Here is a 12268-nt window from a genome sequence, read left to right on the forward strand (position 1 = left end):
TCCTTTTTAATGGGAATGCTACTACTAATGTATCTCCATCATGCTTGTGCCTCTCTTTTGGTTGCACAGAACCCCCACCCTCAGTTGCCTACGCAGTCACCTCATTACCACAGGCACTGGCCTGTCCCTTTTCCTTTCAGTACATTGGCTGCTGATAGGCTGACGAATTGGCAGCCAATGCACTGTGAAAAGTGCCTTTGATTGGGTAGGCTGAAAGGACAGCGTTTTTTCACATTTAAATTTGCCGGAGTCACTGCGGAACCCTGCACAAGTCTCCCGGAAGCCCACAGTTCTGCGGAACCCAGTTATGGAAATGCTGAGTTAGAGGAACCTAAATTTATCAGAGAAACAGAGTTCGAAGGACTCAAGACAGTGATCGCTGCTTAGTATATACTGCACGTTTGTGAAAAGGTTTATTTCAAAATGATGACTAATTAAATAAAAACAGTACGTACATGGCATTGCTTCAAAGAGTAGTCAGTTTTTATTATAAATATTTAACATTTCCTTGTATTATCTTTCTGGGCTTAGAACATAACTGGTTGAAGACTTCAATGTTTATCACTAACAGTGGCTTGGTAATGGTGGTGGACAGTTAAACAACTAATGAGAGAGCAAGGCTTTATGAACATGCCCATCCTCAATAGCAGAGCAGGCAGGTGAATATGAAAGACAGACATGAAGCATTTACAGTCAGCTTCAGCAGAACAGACATGTGGATGATCCATCTTAACCTCCTCCTACTATTACAGCCAATTCAATTCACTTTAGGTGATGTGAAGAAATAGCTGATTCCATACGGATCATCGAAGGCTGTGCACCCTGACAACTCCCTAGCTGCAGTGCGTGCGTTCCAGAACAAACTGTGCTTTTAATCAAGCTGTTCCAGTACGGCGAAGTGGAAAATTGTCCAGGTGTCCTGACCACAAAAACTAGGGCAAATCTCCCATCAGTCTATTCCGAATCAACATAAAGTAATGGAAGGTGTTGTCACGAGCTATATCAAGAGGCATTTAGACAGCAACAACCTACTCACTGAAACTCAGTTTGAGTTCTGCCAGGACCAGACTTCAACTTTGGTCCAAACATGGACAAACGAGCTGAATGCCAGAGGTGCACTGAAAGGGACTGCCCTTGACGTCAAGGCAGCATTGTACCGACTATGGCGTTAAAGAATCCTTGATATTCACTCATGATTGCACTGTGTTCAGTGCCATTTGTAACTCCACAGATACAGCATGCAGCAAAACTTGGGTAATATTCAGGCTTGGGGTAATCAGTGGCAATTAACATTTGCACCACGCAAGTGTAAGACAATGATCATCTCCAGCAAGACAGAATGTGATCATCCTCCTCTTGACAAAAGTTAACAGACATTAAACGATAGGCATAAATGGATCATTCTCGGGTTTGCAATGGACTGTGGAGTACTGCAAGGATCAGTACTTGGACCCCAGCTATTCACAGTCTATATCAATGAATTGGATTGGGGGGACCAGATGTAGTGTTTCCAATATATGACACAAAGTTTAATGAGATTGGACAGGCTAACTGGGCAGGAACTTGGCAGATGGAATTTAATGTTGAAAAATGTGAAGTTATTACTTTGGTAGGAAAAGCAAAAATGCAGACTATTTCTTAAATGGGAGGAGATTGGGAAATGCCCAAAAGGTACTTGGTTGTTCTTGTTCATTAGTCACTAAAAGCTAACATGCAACTGCAGCAAGCAATTAGGAAAGCAAATGGTATGTAAGCCTTCATTACAAGGGGATTAGAGTACAGGAGTAAGAAAGTCTATGTGTGGTTGGATAGGACAACACAGTGACACGATGTTTAGCACTGTTGCCTCACAGATCCGGGGACCGGGGTTTGATTCCCGATTTGGGTCACTGTCTGTGTGGAGTCTGCGTGTTCTCCCCATGTCTGCATGGGTTTCCTCTGGGTGCTTCAGTTTACTCCCATAGTGCAAAAGATGTGCTGGTTAGATGCATTGACCATGCTAAATTCTCCCTCGGTGTATCCACACAGGCGACTAAGGAATTTTCACAGCAGCTTCATTGTAGTGTTAATGTAAGCCTACTTGTAACATTAATAAATAAATTTAAATATGGGTTTTGGTGAGACCACATCTGGAGTATTGTGTTCAGTCTTGGTTTTCTTACCCTCTGCCTGGCTACAGAGGGAGTGCAATAGGATGCTAATAAAACATCATCCTTACTTGTCTGGATGAGTGCTGCTCCAACACTCCAACACAGTAAGCTTGACATTGCCCAGGACATAGCCTGTTTAATCAGCGCTCCATCCACCACCTTAAACATTTTTATTCCCTCCAGCATGAGTGCATATTGGCAGCAGTGTGTACCATCTACAAGATGAGTTGTAGCAATTCATCTTGTAGATGGTAGTGTCTTCCAAACCCATGACTACAACCGTCTAGAAAGATCTGTCTCTGAGTCCAAATTCTGAAACCCCCCTGTCCAATAGCACTGTGAGAAGCCTCACAAACCGGGTTAAAGTCCAACAGGTTTATTTGGTAGTAAACGCCACTCGCTTTCTGGGCTTTTCCCCTTCGTCAGGCTACCAAGTTGTGAGATTTCTTACTGTGTTTACCCTGGTCCAATGCCTGCATCGCCACATCATCAGTAGCACTGTGAACATATCTTCATCCCGCGGGCTGCAACGGTTCAAGAAGGTGGCTCACCATCACTTCTCGAGCGTAATTAGAGATGGACAATAAATGTTGGCTCTGCCAGTGCCACCCACGTAACGGGAAAGAATACTTAAAACAAATTAGATGTTCTCCTTGGTTACTGTTTCCTTTTGGCAACTTAACCCGTTGCTTAATATTCTGTCAAAGATGTGAGAGAAAACATGAGTTGCTTTACTATGATTATTGTAAATGAGAAATATATTTGTATGACAATGTGTCTGTTGTTAGCGTTAAATATTTTGAGCATTCCTAGATCTTTAGCAATAGAAAATAGTATGCTAATCATGAATTACAATTGTGTTGCAGTGAAAGGCATACTGTTTCGTAAACTGAACAGGGCTGATGCAAATGCAGAGTACTTTCCCTCTATTGTCAATAAAATGCCATGCTTCATTTTAGTTTACTTTTAACTAACAGGTGTGTTTTAATCCAGAAACCTCGAAGACCAAATCTGAATAAGCGAGGGCCACCATTTTTACAGAAGAGATCGTCGAGGAACGAAAATGAAAACAAAGCTAAAATCAGTAAGAAAGAAGATGAAGCTGGAACTATAGCCAAGGACAAGGCGGAGGAGAAAGACAATATGATTAGGTACTCAGTGAATGATAACCCACCATCACTTGTGGCATTATCAGTATCCTTCAAGGTGTATGTGCTCCATATTCACATGGCTGGTATGCTTTATCTTGATATCCATGCTACTCTGTGAAGTAGTGGAATTATTGGACGCGAACTTATCGGCCATTGAGGCCACGTTTCCACTGCAGCGCAGTTGGAGAATTTGGTGGCCAGCCAAATCTCCGTTTGCTGCGACAGGATGGGAGAATCCGGCGTCAACAGTGGTAAAATTCTGGCAATTGTTTCTTGTTTCTTCAAAACTTGTTTTCCTTCCATGTCTTCAGCAAGCAGAGCACCGGCTGCTCTCTCTCTTTTTACCTTGATCTCTCCTTGGGGCTTTACTATCTCATTGCTAACACTGTCTTCCGTGGTTTGGGTTTTCCCCTCCTATGCAAAATATTTAGTTTGTGCTTAACAACACACAGCTGTGTTTATAAAGTCCAAAATCTTCTGAAACTTGAATATCTGAGGAAGCCCATCTATCTATTCCATCCTGGGCACGTCTTATTTGGTTCCTGAAGCTGTGGAACAAAACTATTTTTTATAAACTTGCCTTCATGTGCCACTTCCTTGTATCAGATAATAATGCTTGATAATTGTTTCTCACCTCCGTTGTTCCCAGCCTGAGGATACCTGGGCTTTTTCTCATGGCAGTCATTTATAATCTGTTCGATCTCCTTTTCTATCACTGTGCATTTTCTTCCCCTCTCCATCCCTCTCCCCCCCCCGCCCCTCCCTCTATCCCGCTCGCGCCCTCCCTCTATCCCGCTCGTGCCCTCCCTCGCTATCCCGCTCGCGCCCTCCCTCGCTATCCCGCTCGCGCCCTCCCTCGCTATCCCGCTCGCGCCCTCCCTCGCTATCCCGCTCGCGCCCTCCCTCGCTATCCCGCTCGCGCCCTCCCTCGCTATCCCGCTCGCGCCCTCCCTCGCTATCCCGCTCGCGCCCTCCCTCGCTATCCCGCTCGCGCCCTCCCTCGCTATCCCGCTCGCGCCCTCCCTCGCTCTCCCGCTCGCGCCCTCCCTCGCTCTCCCGCTCGCGCCCTCCCTCGCTCTCCCGCTCGCGCCCTCCCTCGCTCTCCCGCTCGCGCCCTCCCTCGCTCTCCCGCTCGCGCCCTCCCTCGCTCTCCCGCTCGCGCCCTCCCTCGCTCTCCCGCTCGCGCCCTCCCTCGCTCTCCCGCTCGCGCCCTCCCTCGCTCTCCCGCTCGCGCCCTCCCTCGCTCTCCCGCTCGCGCCCTCCCTCGCTCTCCCGCTCGCGCCCTCCCTCGCTCTCCCGCTCGCGCCCTCCCTCGCTCTCCCGCTCGCGCCCTCCCTCGCTCTCCCGCTCGCGCCCTCCCTCGCTCTCCCGCTCGCGCCCTCCCTCGCTCTCCCGCTCGCGCCCTCCCTCGCTCTCCCGCTCGCGCCCTCCCTCGCTCTCCCGCTCGCGCCCTCCCTCGCTCTCCCGCTCGCGCCCTCCCTCGCTCTCCCGCTCGCGCCCTCCCTCGCTCTCCCGCTCGCGCCCTCCCTCGCTCTCCCGCTCGCGCCCTCCCTCGCTCTCCCGCTCGCGCCCTCCCTCGCTCTCCCGCTCGCGCCCTCCCTCGCTCTCCCGCTCGCGCCCTCCCTCGCTCTCCCGCTCGCGCCCTCCCTCGCTCTCCCGCTCGCGCCCTCCCTCGCTCTCCCGCTCGCGCCCTCCCTCGCTCTCCCGCTCGCGCCCTCCCTCGCTCTCCCGCTCGCGCCCTCCCTCGCTCTCCCGCTCGCGCCCTCCCTCGCTCTCCCGCTCGCGCCCTCCCTCGCTCTCCCGCTCGCGCCCTCCCTCGCTCTCCCGCTCGCGCCCTCCCGCTCGCGCCCTCCCTCGCTCTCCCGCTCGCGCCCTCCCTCGCTCTCCCGCTCGCGCCCTCCCTCGCTCTCCCGCTCGCGCCCTCCCTCGCTCTCCCGCTCGCGCCCTCCCTCGCTCTCCCGCTCGCGCCCTCCCTCGCTCTCCCGCTCGCGCCCTCCCTCGCTATCTTCTCTTCCCTTATTCCCCACCCACCCCATGCTGGCTCTCCCTTTTCCCTCCTTTCCCAATGTATCTAAACTTCTAGCTCAACAGTCACAGACTAAGCTGAATGAATTCTGCAGGTTTTCTGGGCTTTAGACACAAATGCACATGCCTCTTGTTCAGTGCAATTAGTAATGCAACAGTCATTGTGTCTGTTTTCACTGAGCACAAAAAAGTGACATTTGGTTTGTGATAACCATTGTGTAGATCTGCTGCGGAAAGTTAATCAGGCTACATATTCATGTCACTTCAGGATAAGTGGACATGGTGCTGTAAATGCACAAACCAGAAAGATCAGCTCAGTGTGATTTCTATCTTTGATTTTTCTCTTCAGCAAGACGATTGTGCCGGGGGTTTTGAGCATTCAGCACTCGCCCACTGACATCTTAATGGCAGGATTTGCTGGTGACATAAAAAACCAACTATTGTACTTTGCTGTCAGGCAAAGGTCATGCTGACATTGAATAACATGCTTGTTGGGCCATACTTTGAATTGCTTTGTGTCCATTAGGTACAGATTTTGAGAACTCCTCCCCTCCTCCCCACCGTTTCTCCACCCCCCCCCACCCCCAAACAACCGCTCTGTATTTTGTGTATTTTTAAGATATCAAACAAAATAACTAATAGGCGATTTTTACGAAGCTAATCTGCGGCATTTATAGCACATTCTAATGTAATTTTTGTTCAGCAGAAAGTTGGCAAGAACATCCAAGTGTAAATCAGTAAAAGATGGATGAACTTGGCCCCACCGTTCTTTCCACTTTGTGAAGGCACACACCTGAATCCTCACTGACTGTACAGTCTCCTGCTAAGATCAAGTGTCGTATCAACATGCTGTACTTGGTTGAAGTCATTAGGTTATATTTCAGCTTCATTTGAAGCAAGTTTTAAAAGCGGCATCTCGGCCTTTTGGCTAAGATGCAAATTAGATCAAGCCCTGGAGGAGGAGCTACACCTACTCCAATCAGCTTGGATCATGTAGATCAAGCCCAAGACAGGAGGTGAGAGCCTTGTCCTGTCTGCTCGGATCGGGAATGTCTCAACTTGTTGAGACTCTGAATTGGACCTGATTGAATTGAATTAGATTAAGAACAAAAAAAAAATTCCATCCTGTTGCATCCTGCTTTGGAAATCCTCATCTGCCTCTGTCTTGCTGTGCAATAGACTTTTAATATCCAACCATAGGGCCCGATTTTACCATTTTCATTCTGAGTGCTGAACCTGGGTGCAATTCAGATCTGACTTGGAAATCTGTTTTCAGGCACCCCCTTAGCTTGAAAAAAAAATCTGCGAGTCTGAATTGCGCTGTGGGCGTGGCTTAGTGTGCCCAAAACGATTGGATCTCTGAACTTGCATGCGCAGTTAAAAAAAGATTTGACAAAGTGCACCCGTGTCACATCGCTCCCAGGCCTCAGAAAGCAGCCTGGGAGCGAAAAGTGGGAGCAGTGGTCCCTAAAGAGATCACCCCGATCCCACGACATAACTGTCCCCCTTATCCACCCACCGCTTCTGCTACCCAGACCAATCGCGACCCCCGGTCTCCTTCCCCCTCACTGATCGGCTGCAGAGTACCAGCGGACTGCCTGCCCCCCTCTTCCTCCCCCACTCCCAGAGATTCATCTGCACCTCCCCACCGCGCCCCCCCCCCCCCCCCCCCCCAACCAGAGATGATACATCTCACACTCCCTTCTCTCCCCCCCGCAAACCAGAGAATGATCTGGCATCACCCCGCCTCCCCACCAAAGAATGATCTGGCCTCCCTCCCTCACCTCCCCCAGAAGTAATCTGACCCGCCTCCTCCTCCTCCGCACCCCTCCCCCCATCAGACAATGATAAGGCCCCCTCCTCCCCTCCCCCCACACCACCGCTCTAAGTCATAGAGCTGTTGGAAGCTCTGAACTTACCTCTTCAGCAGCTGGAGCACCCGAAACAGAGTTTTATTCAGCAGATCCGTTTTGGCACGACTCTAGATTGGCGAACGCAGTGGTAAAGGGGGAAATGCTGATAAAGGTGGGTGGGCAGTTCATTAGTTCAATTGAAGTGTGTGCAAATGCATTTAAATCGCCATTGCCCCCATTTCAGGCGTGAATCGCATCACGGCCATTCCTGGATCCGAAGGAATCAGAAAGTAGCTATCAGCACGGAGGCGGGCCCGGATCACGTTAATAGCCTCACGCCCGACTTTACCATGTTTTCGGGTGTGACGCAAAGGTGAAATCAGGCCCATAGTGTTTCTCTTCATCACTAATCTCTGATTTAGATTGTTCCTTTTCATATCGTAGAATCCCCGCAGTGTAGAAGGAGGTCATTCAGCCCATTGAGTCTTCACCGACCACGTTCCCACCCAGCCCCTATCCCCGTAACCCTATGTGTTTACCCTGCTAGTTCCCCTGACACGAAGGGGCAATTTAGCATAGCCAATCAACCTAACCTGCACATCTTTGGACTGTGGGAGGAAACCAGAGCACCCGGAGGAAACCCATGCAGACAGTGGGAGAATGTGCAAACTCCACACAGAAAGTCACCCAAGGCTACAATCAAACCCAGGTCCCTGGCACTGAGGCAGCAGTGCTAACTACTGGGCCACCCTGCCGCCTTTTTACTTTTTTAATTTTGGTGGTGTCCCACATTCGGCGTCTGACCGTTCAGTTTTAAAAAATGTTACGATTGGAACTGTTTTGGGATTTTGGTAGTCATGTAATCCTGCAGGGTATATTTTTGAAGTGTACCCACCATCGCTGTGTCTGCAAGCTGAAGTATATTGTCAATTTGGCGTTGCAATATGTTCTTTCTCCACATCAGGCAGAGCTGTGTGATGTTTCATTTCCTTCTATACATTCCATCTGATGTGATTTCTCCTGTGAGCTTTTAAAAACCGTTGTTACTTTGATCAGTTGAAAAGCTCCAGACTACTTTTCAAAATTGCCATCAATTTCAGTGAAAAACATCTGAGTATTTCATCTGAGAAGTACTTTTAAAAAATGAATTAACAGATGGAAGAAAATCCAGCTCTTGTTGCTAAACCAGTGTTAATAACATTTTAGTGATAACTGAAGAAGGGTTACAGAGAGGAGAAAGTATGCTAGGTAATTCCTAATAATTCTTCCTCCTCGAGAATGGCACAGTGGTTAGCACTCCTGCTTCACAGCGCCGGGGACCTGGGTTCGATTCCGGCCTTAGGTTGCTGTCTGTGTGGAGTCTGCATGTTCTACCCGTGTCTGTGTGGGTTTTCTCCGGGTGCTCCAGTTTCCTCCCACAGTCCCAAAGAAATGCTGGTTAGGTGCATTGGCCATGCTAAGTTCTCCCTTAGTGTACCCGAACAGGCACCGGAGTGTGGCGACTAGGAGATTTTCACAGTAACTTCTGTAGTGTTAATGTAAGCCTACTTGTGACACTAATAAATAAACTTTAAAACTGACCTGGAAAATATTGAGGTAATAAAATGGTCAAGTACAGGCATCGATTGGACCACTGGTACTTTAACAATCTAAAACACAATGAAACTTACCACTGATTGAATAATCAACAGTGAAAACCAACTAAGTGAAGAAACTAACAAATTTCACTTAACTGCCCACCATTCTGCTCCCTCTGCAACACTAACATTGCTTCTGACATTAGTTCCCAGTGTTCCCTGTTCATTCCACCCGTTGAGTCCAACTTTGATCTCTTGCAGATCAGCCTTGATCTCTTCACTCTCGCGTGAAGCATTCTATCCATAACTATCATTTCTTTACTTGCAGTTGGCGTGGAATGAAGATTGAAGCTGTACAGGTTACTCCATCTTTACCTGATGCAAAAAAAGAGGAGCCAGTGCCTAATGAAAATACAAACCCCAAAGAACCAGGTAACATGCCATTTATAAGGTGTTTTTGTACTGGCAGTCAATGCTTTTCATTTTAATAATAACAAATTAAAGAGCAGCAAGAAGCAACTGAGGATTTGAGGACAGGTGGGTCATTCTGAAGGATAGAGCTACGTTCTAAGCTTTGGTTAGTCATCATTGATTGTGTCTACTCCGATATATTTTCTGCTGAGTAGATTTCAAATTGAATAGTTTCTGAACCTCCTGGATAACTTTGGAGGTTAGTTGAATTGACAAAAGTGTCTCACCACTGAAATATTCACCAGCTAATGACTATTAGTTCATCTGAATGATTAATCTTGGGAGACTGACTGTTAAGGAGATTTCAAAGATGTATTCTGCGGAGAGGCATGTGTTTTTGTTTCTTATTGGATAACTGCGGATAAGGAGGACACTTGTTTCCTTGGAACAAATCGACAACTTTATTCTGAGCTGCTGTCTTTCCGATTCCCCTCAGTGGAGATGTTCACTACTCATGTATCCCTATCACCCTCACCCTTACAACACCAGAGCTGCAGGTAATATCACAGATCTGCTGGTGATTTGCCTTGGTTAAACTAACTGGTATTTTTAGTATTTCTATGCTCTTTTGTCATCTCATTTTCTAGAAAATCAGCACTTGATTTTCCTCTCTAGCTGTTGTGTATCAAGTGGACTGTGCTCATACCACCTCCGGTAGATAGTCCTTTCCTGCTGTGTCATCCATGTCCAGACAACACAGCACTAGGTAGGTAATTATCTGATTGCTAATTTGACCATTATTAATTTGACGGCACCGGATTTCACCAGTTGCATTACTGAAAGTTAGCTACCTGACCCCCTTGCAGCTGTAGTCCCACAACGTCACTGGCTACTTGGAAAAGCTAATTCCCTTGATGTTCATCTGCAAATCCATTGCATTCACTGCTGTTCTCCAAAAGCAGCATGTACTTTCAGCCTTAACAGATAGCAGTCTTCCATGCACTCGTTAACATCCACTCTATGGCCAAAGCTTGTTTTTGTTTCTTGAGGTCTGGTTGGTTTTCTATGGCGCTGCACGTAGGTAGTCAAGTCCAGAGGAATTTTGCAGGTCGAGCAAAGTTAGAAGACAGGAAATTAATTCAAGCAAGCAATGAGAGGAAGAGATGATGGGGAGGATGGGATGGGAATTAGGGACTAAATGTAATTTTGGAGGAGGAGGAAACCACAAAGGACACGGAGAAAGTGAACGAGGCGTGAGGTAGAGGGAGATGGGGTGCTAAAGGTTTGTGATTATCCCTGTCTCCACTCGCACTGTCTGTATCTGTAAAGACTTGATTACCTATAAAGACTCTCATTCCAACCATTATCTTGCAATTGTGTCTTTATCTATATGTGCGGTGTTTGTGAAACCTACCTGTCCACTCACCTAATGAAAGAGCAATGCTCTGAAAGCTTGTGACCACCAAATAAACCTGTTAGACTTTAACCTGTGTTGTGAGACTTCTTGCTGTAAAAGGTTGAGGACAGGGTTGAGCATAGGAAAGGTTAACTGGACATGGGATGATTGGGGAGTGATGGGAAGCAGTAGCAAAGTGGGAAAGAGTTGGAAGGTAAGAGTGGGAGGAATGGTCAGGTGAAAGGAGCAAATCAGCTGTCCTTGGGGGAGAAGGAGGGAAGCAAAAGGATAGGATAAAAGGCAGGGAGAGAAGGAAGGTTAGAAATAAAATGGGAAAGAAAAGGAAGTGAGATGGAGGTGAATGAGTGTGCTTGTTGCCTCAGTGACGGGGTGAGGAAGTTGCCAGATAACTTCATAGCACTGAGGTGAAATATCTTTAAAGCAAAATTGGCCACCTTGCCGGTTCTGAAATGAGCCAATGAGTTCACAGTGCATTTTGTAAGTAGTGTTGCTGATTGCAAGTGCTTTTTAGCTCAATGTTTAACTTAATTACTCTTTACAGATTCCGCATTTTACAGATTTTAAGGAGCTCTGTTATAAAATCTCAAACACATTTTTAATTACTCTTTTGAGTTTCCAAAAATGGGTTTCTTGTTACCTGTCACCTATAGTGTTATGTTTACCACACCACTTAATCGTACAGTAGCTTTAAAATGTTGCACCGTGCACCACTTTAATTGTACAACGCATGAAGCCATGCTAGCAGCAACCAAGGTTGTGAAGAGCTGGGGTAGATCAAACAGCAGATGTCCAGGAAAGGAACAAAGGGCATTACAAGACAGCAATTGATGTGGGATGTTTAATAGGATTCTGTCCATTGTCTACCCAAAATCAGAGAAAGTGCTATTCAAATCTGCAGGCTTCCAAGAAAGCACAACCCCTTTAAAGCATATCATTTCAATGTTCAGTCACTTCTTAAAAGATACTAGGATTTTTGCACGTGGTAACTTCCTGGATGCCTATTTTGCGTGTTGGTCAGTCTGTGTAAGGCATCAGTCCTAAATTTATATTTCACTAGTTTATGTTGGTGGCACAGTGGTAGCACTGCTGCCTCACAGTGCTCGGGACTGGGTTCAATTCCTGGCTCTGGTCATTGTGTGGAGTTTGCGTGTTCTCCGCATGTCTGCATTGGTTTCCTCCGGGAATGTTCTGGTTTTCCCCTGCAGTCCAAAAATGTGTGTGTTAGCTGGATCGGCCGTGCAAAATTGACTATAGTTTCGGGGGGATTAGCAGGGTAAATATGTGGGGTTACGGGAATGGGGTGGGATTATTGTCGGTGCAAGCTTGATGGGCCGAATGGCCACCCATACTGTAGGGATTCTATGATTCTACGTCCATTTAACCAACGAATGTTCTCCAATTCCCTTTTCCATTCTCTTACATTCATTCGGTGCCTGGGAAGTATCGTCATTCTTTCATCTTTGCCACCAGGGATCAGTATATATCGCTCCACTTTTCAATATTTTAAGATTTCTCTTCCCCCATATCTCAGTAATTCGAGCTGAATGGAGTATGGTCTGATCAGAGCACTACAGTTTGGTAACCACTTGATGTGTATTCTGCTGTTTTCTCTATTCAAGGAGAGGACTTCCATTTATATAGCATCTTTCACGACCAGGTGTTTTACAGCCAATGAACTACTTTT

At 47.2% G+C, this 12268-nt stretch overlaps 1 protein-coding gene across 2 annotated transcripts in view; it reads left to right on the plus strand.

Moving 5' to 3' along the window:
* LOC145358438 (endoplasmic reticulum mannosyl-oligosaccharide 1,2-alpha-mannosidase-like) overlaps nucleotides 1-12268 on the plus strand; it is a 59178-nt gene that overhangs the window by 16949 nt on the left and 29961 nt on the right. For both annotated transcript variants that reach the window (XM_080212520.1, XM_080212521.1), the window contains exons 5-6: nucleotides 3144-3301; nucleotides 9085-9188. In XM_080212520.1, coding sequence (XP_080068646.1) covers nucleotides 3144-3301; nucleotides 9085-9188 — 262 coding nt within the window. The remainder of the gene's footprint in view (nucleotides 1-3143; nucleotides 3302-9084; nucleotides 9189-12268) is intronic.

The sequence above is a fragment of the Carcharhinus amblyrhynchos genome, chromosome 25 (assembly GCF_965287045.1).
Source record: "Carcharhinus amblyrhynchos chromosome 25, sCarAmb.v2.hapA, whole genome shotgun sequence".
In the NCBI taxonomy this organism is placed as follows: domain Eukaryota; kingdom Metazoa; phylum Chordata; class Chondrichthyes; order Carcharhiniformes; family Carcharhinidae; genus Carcharhinus; species Carcharhinus amblyrhynchos.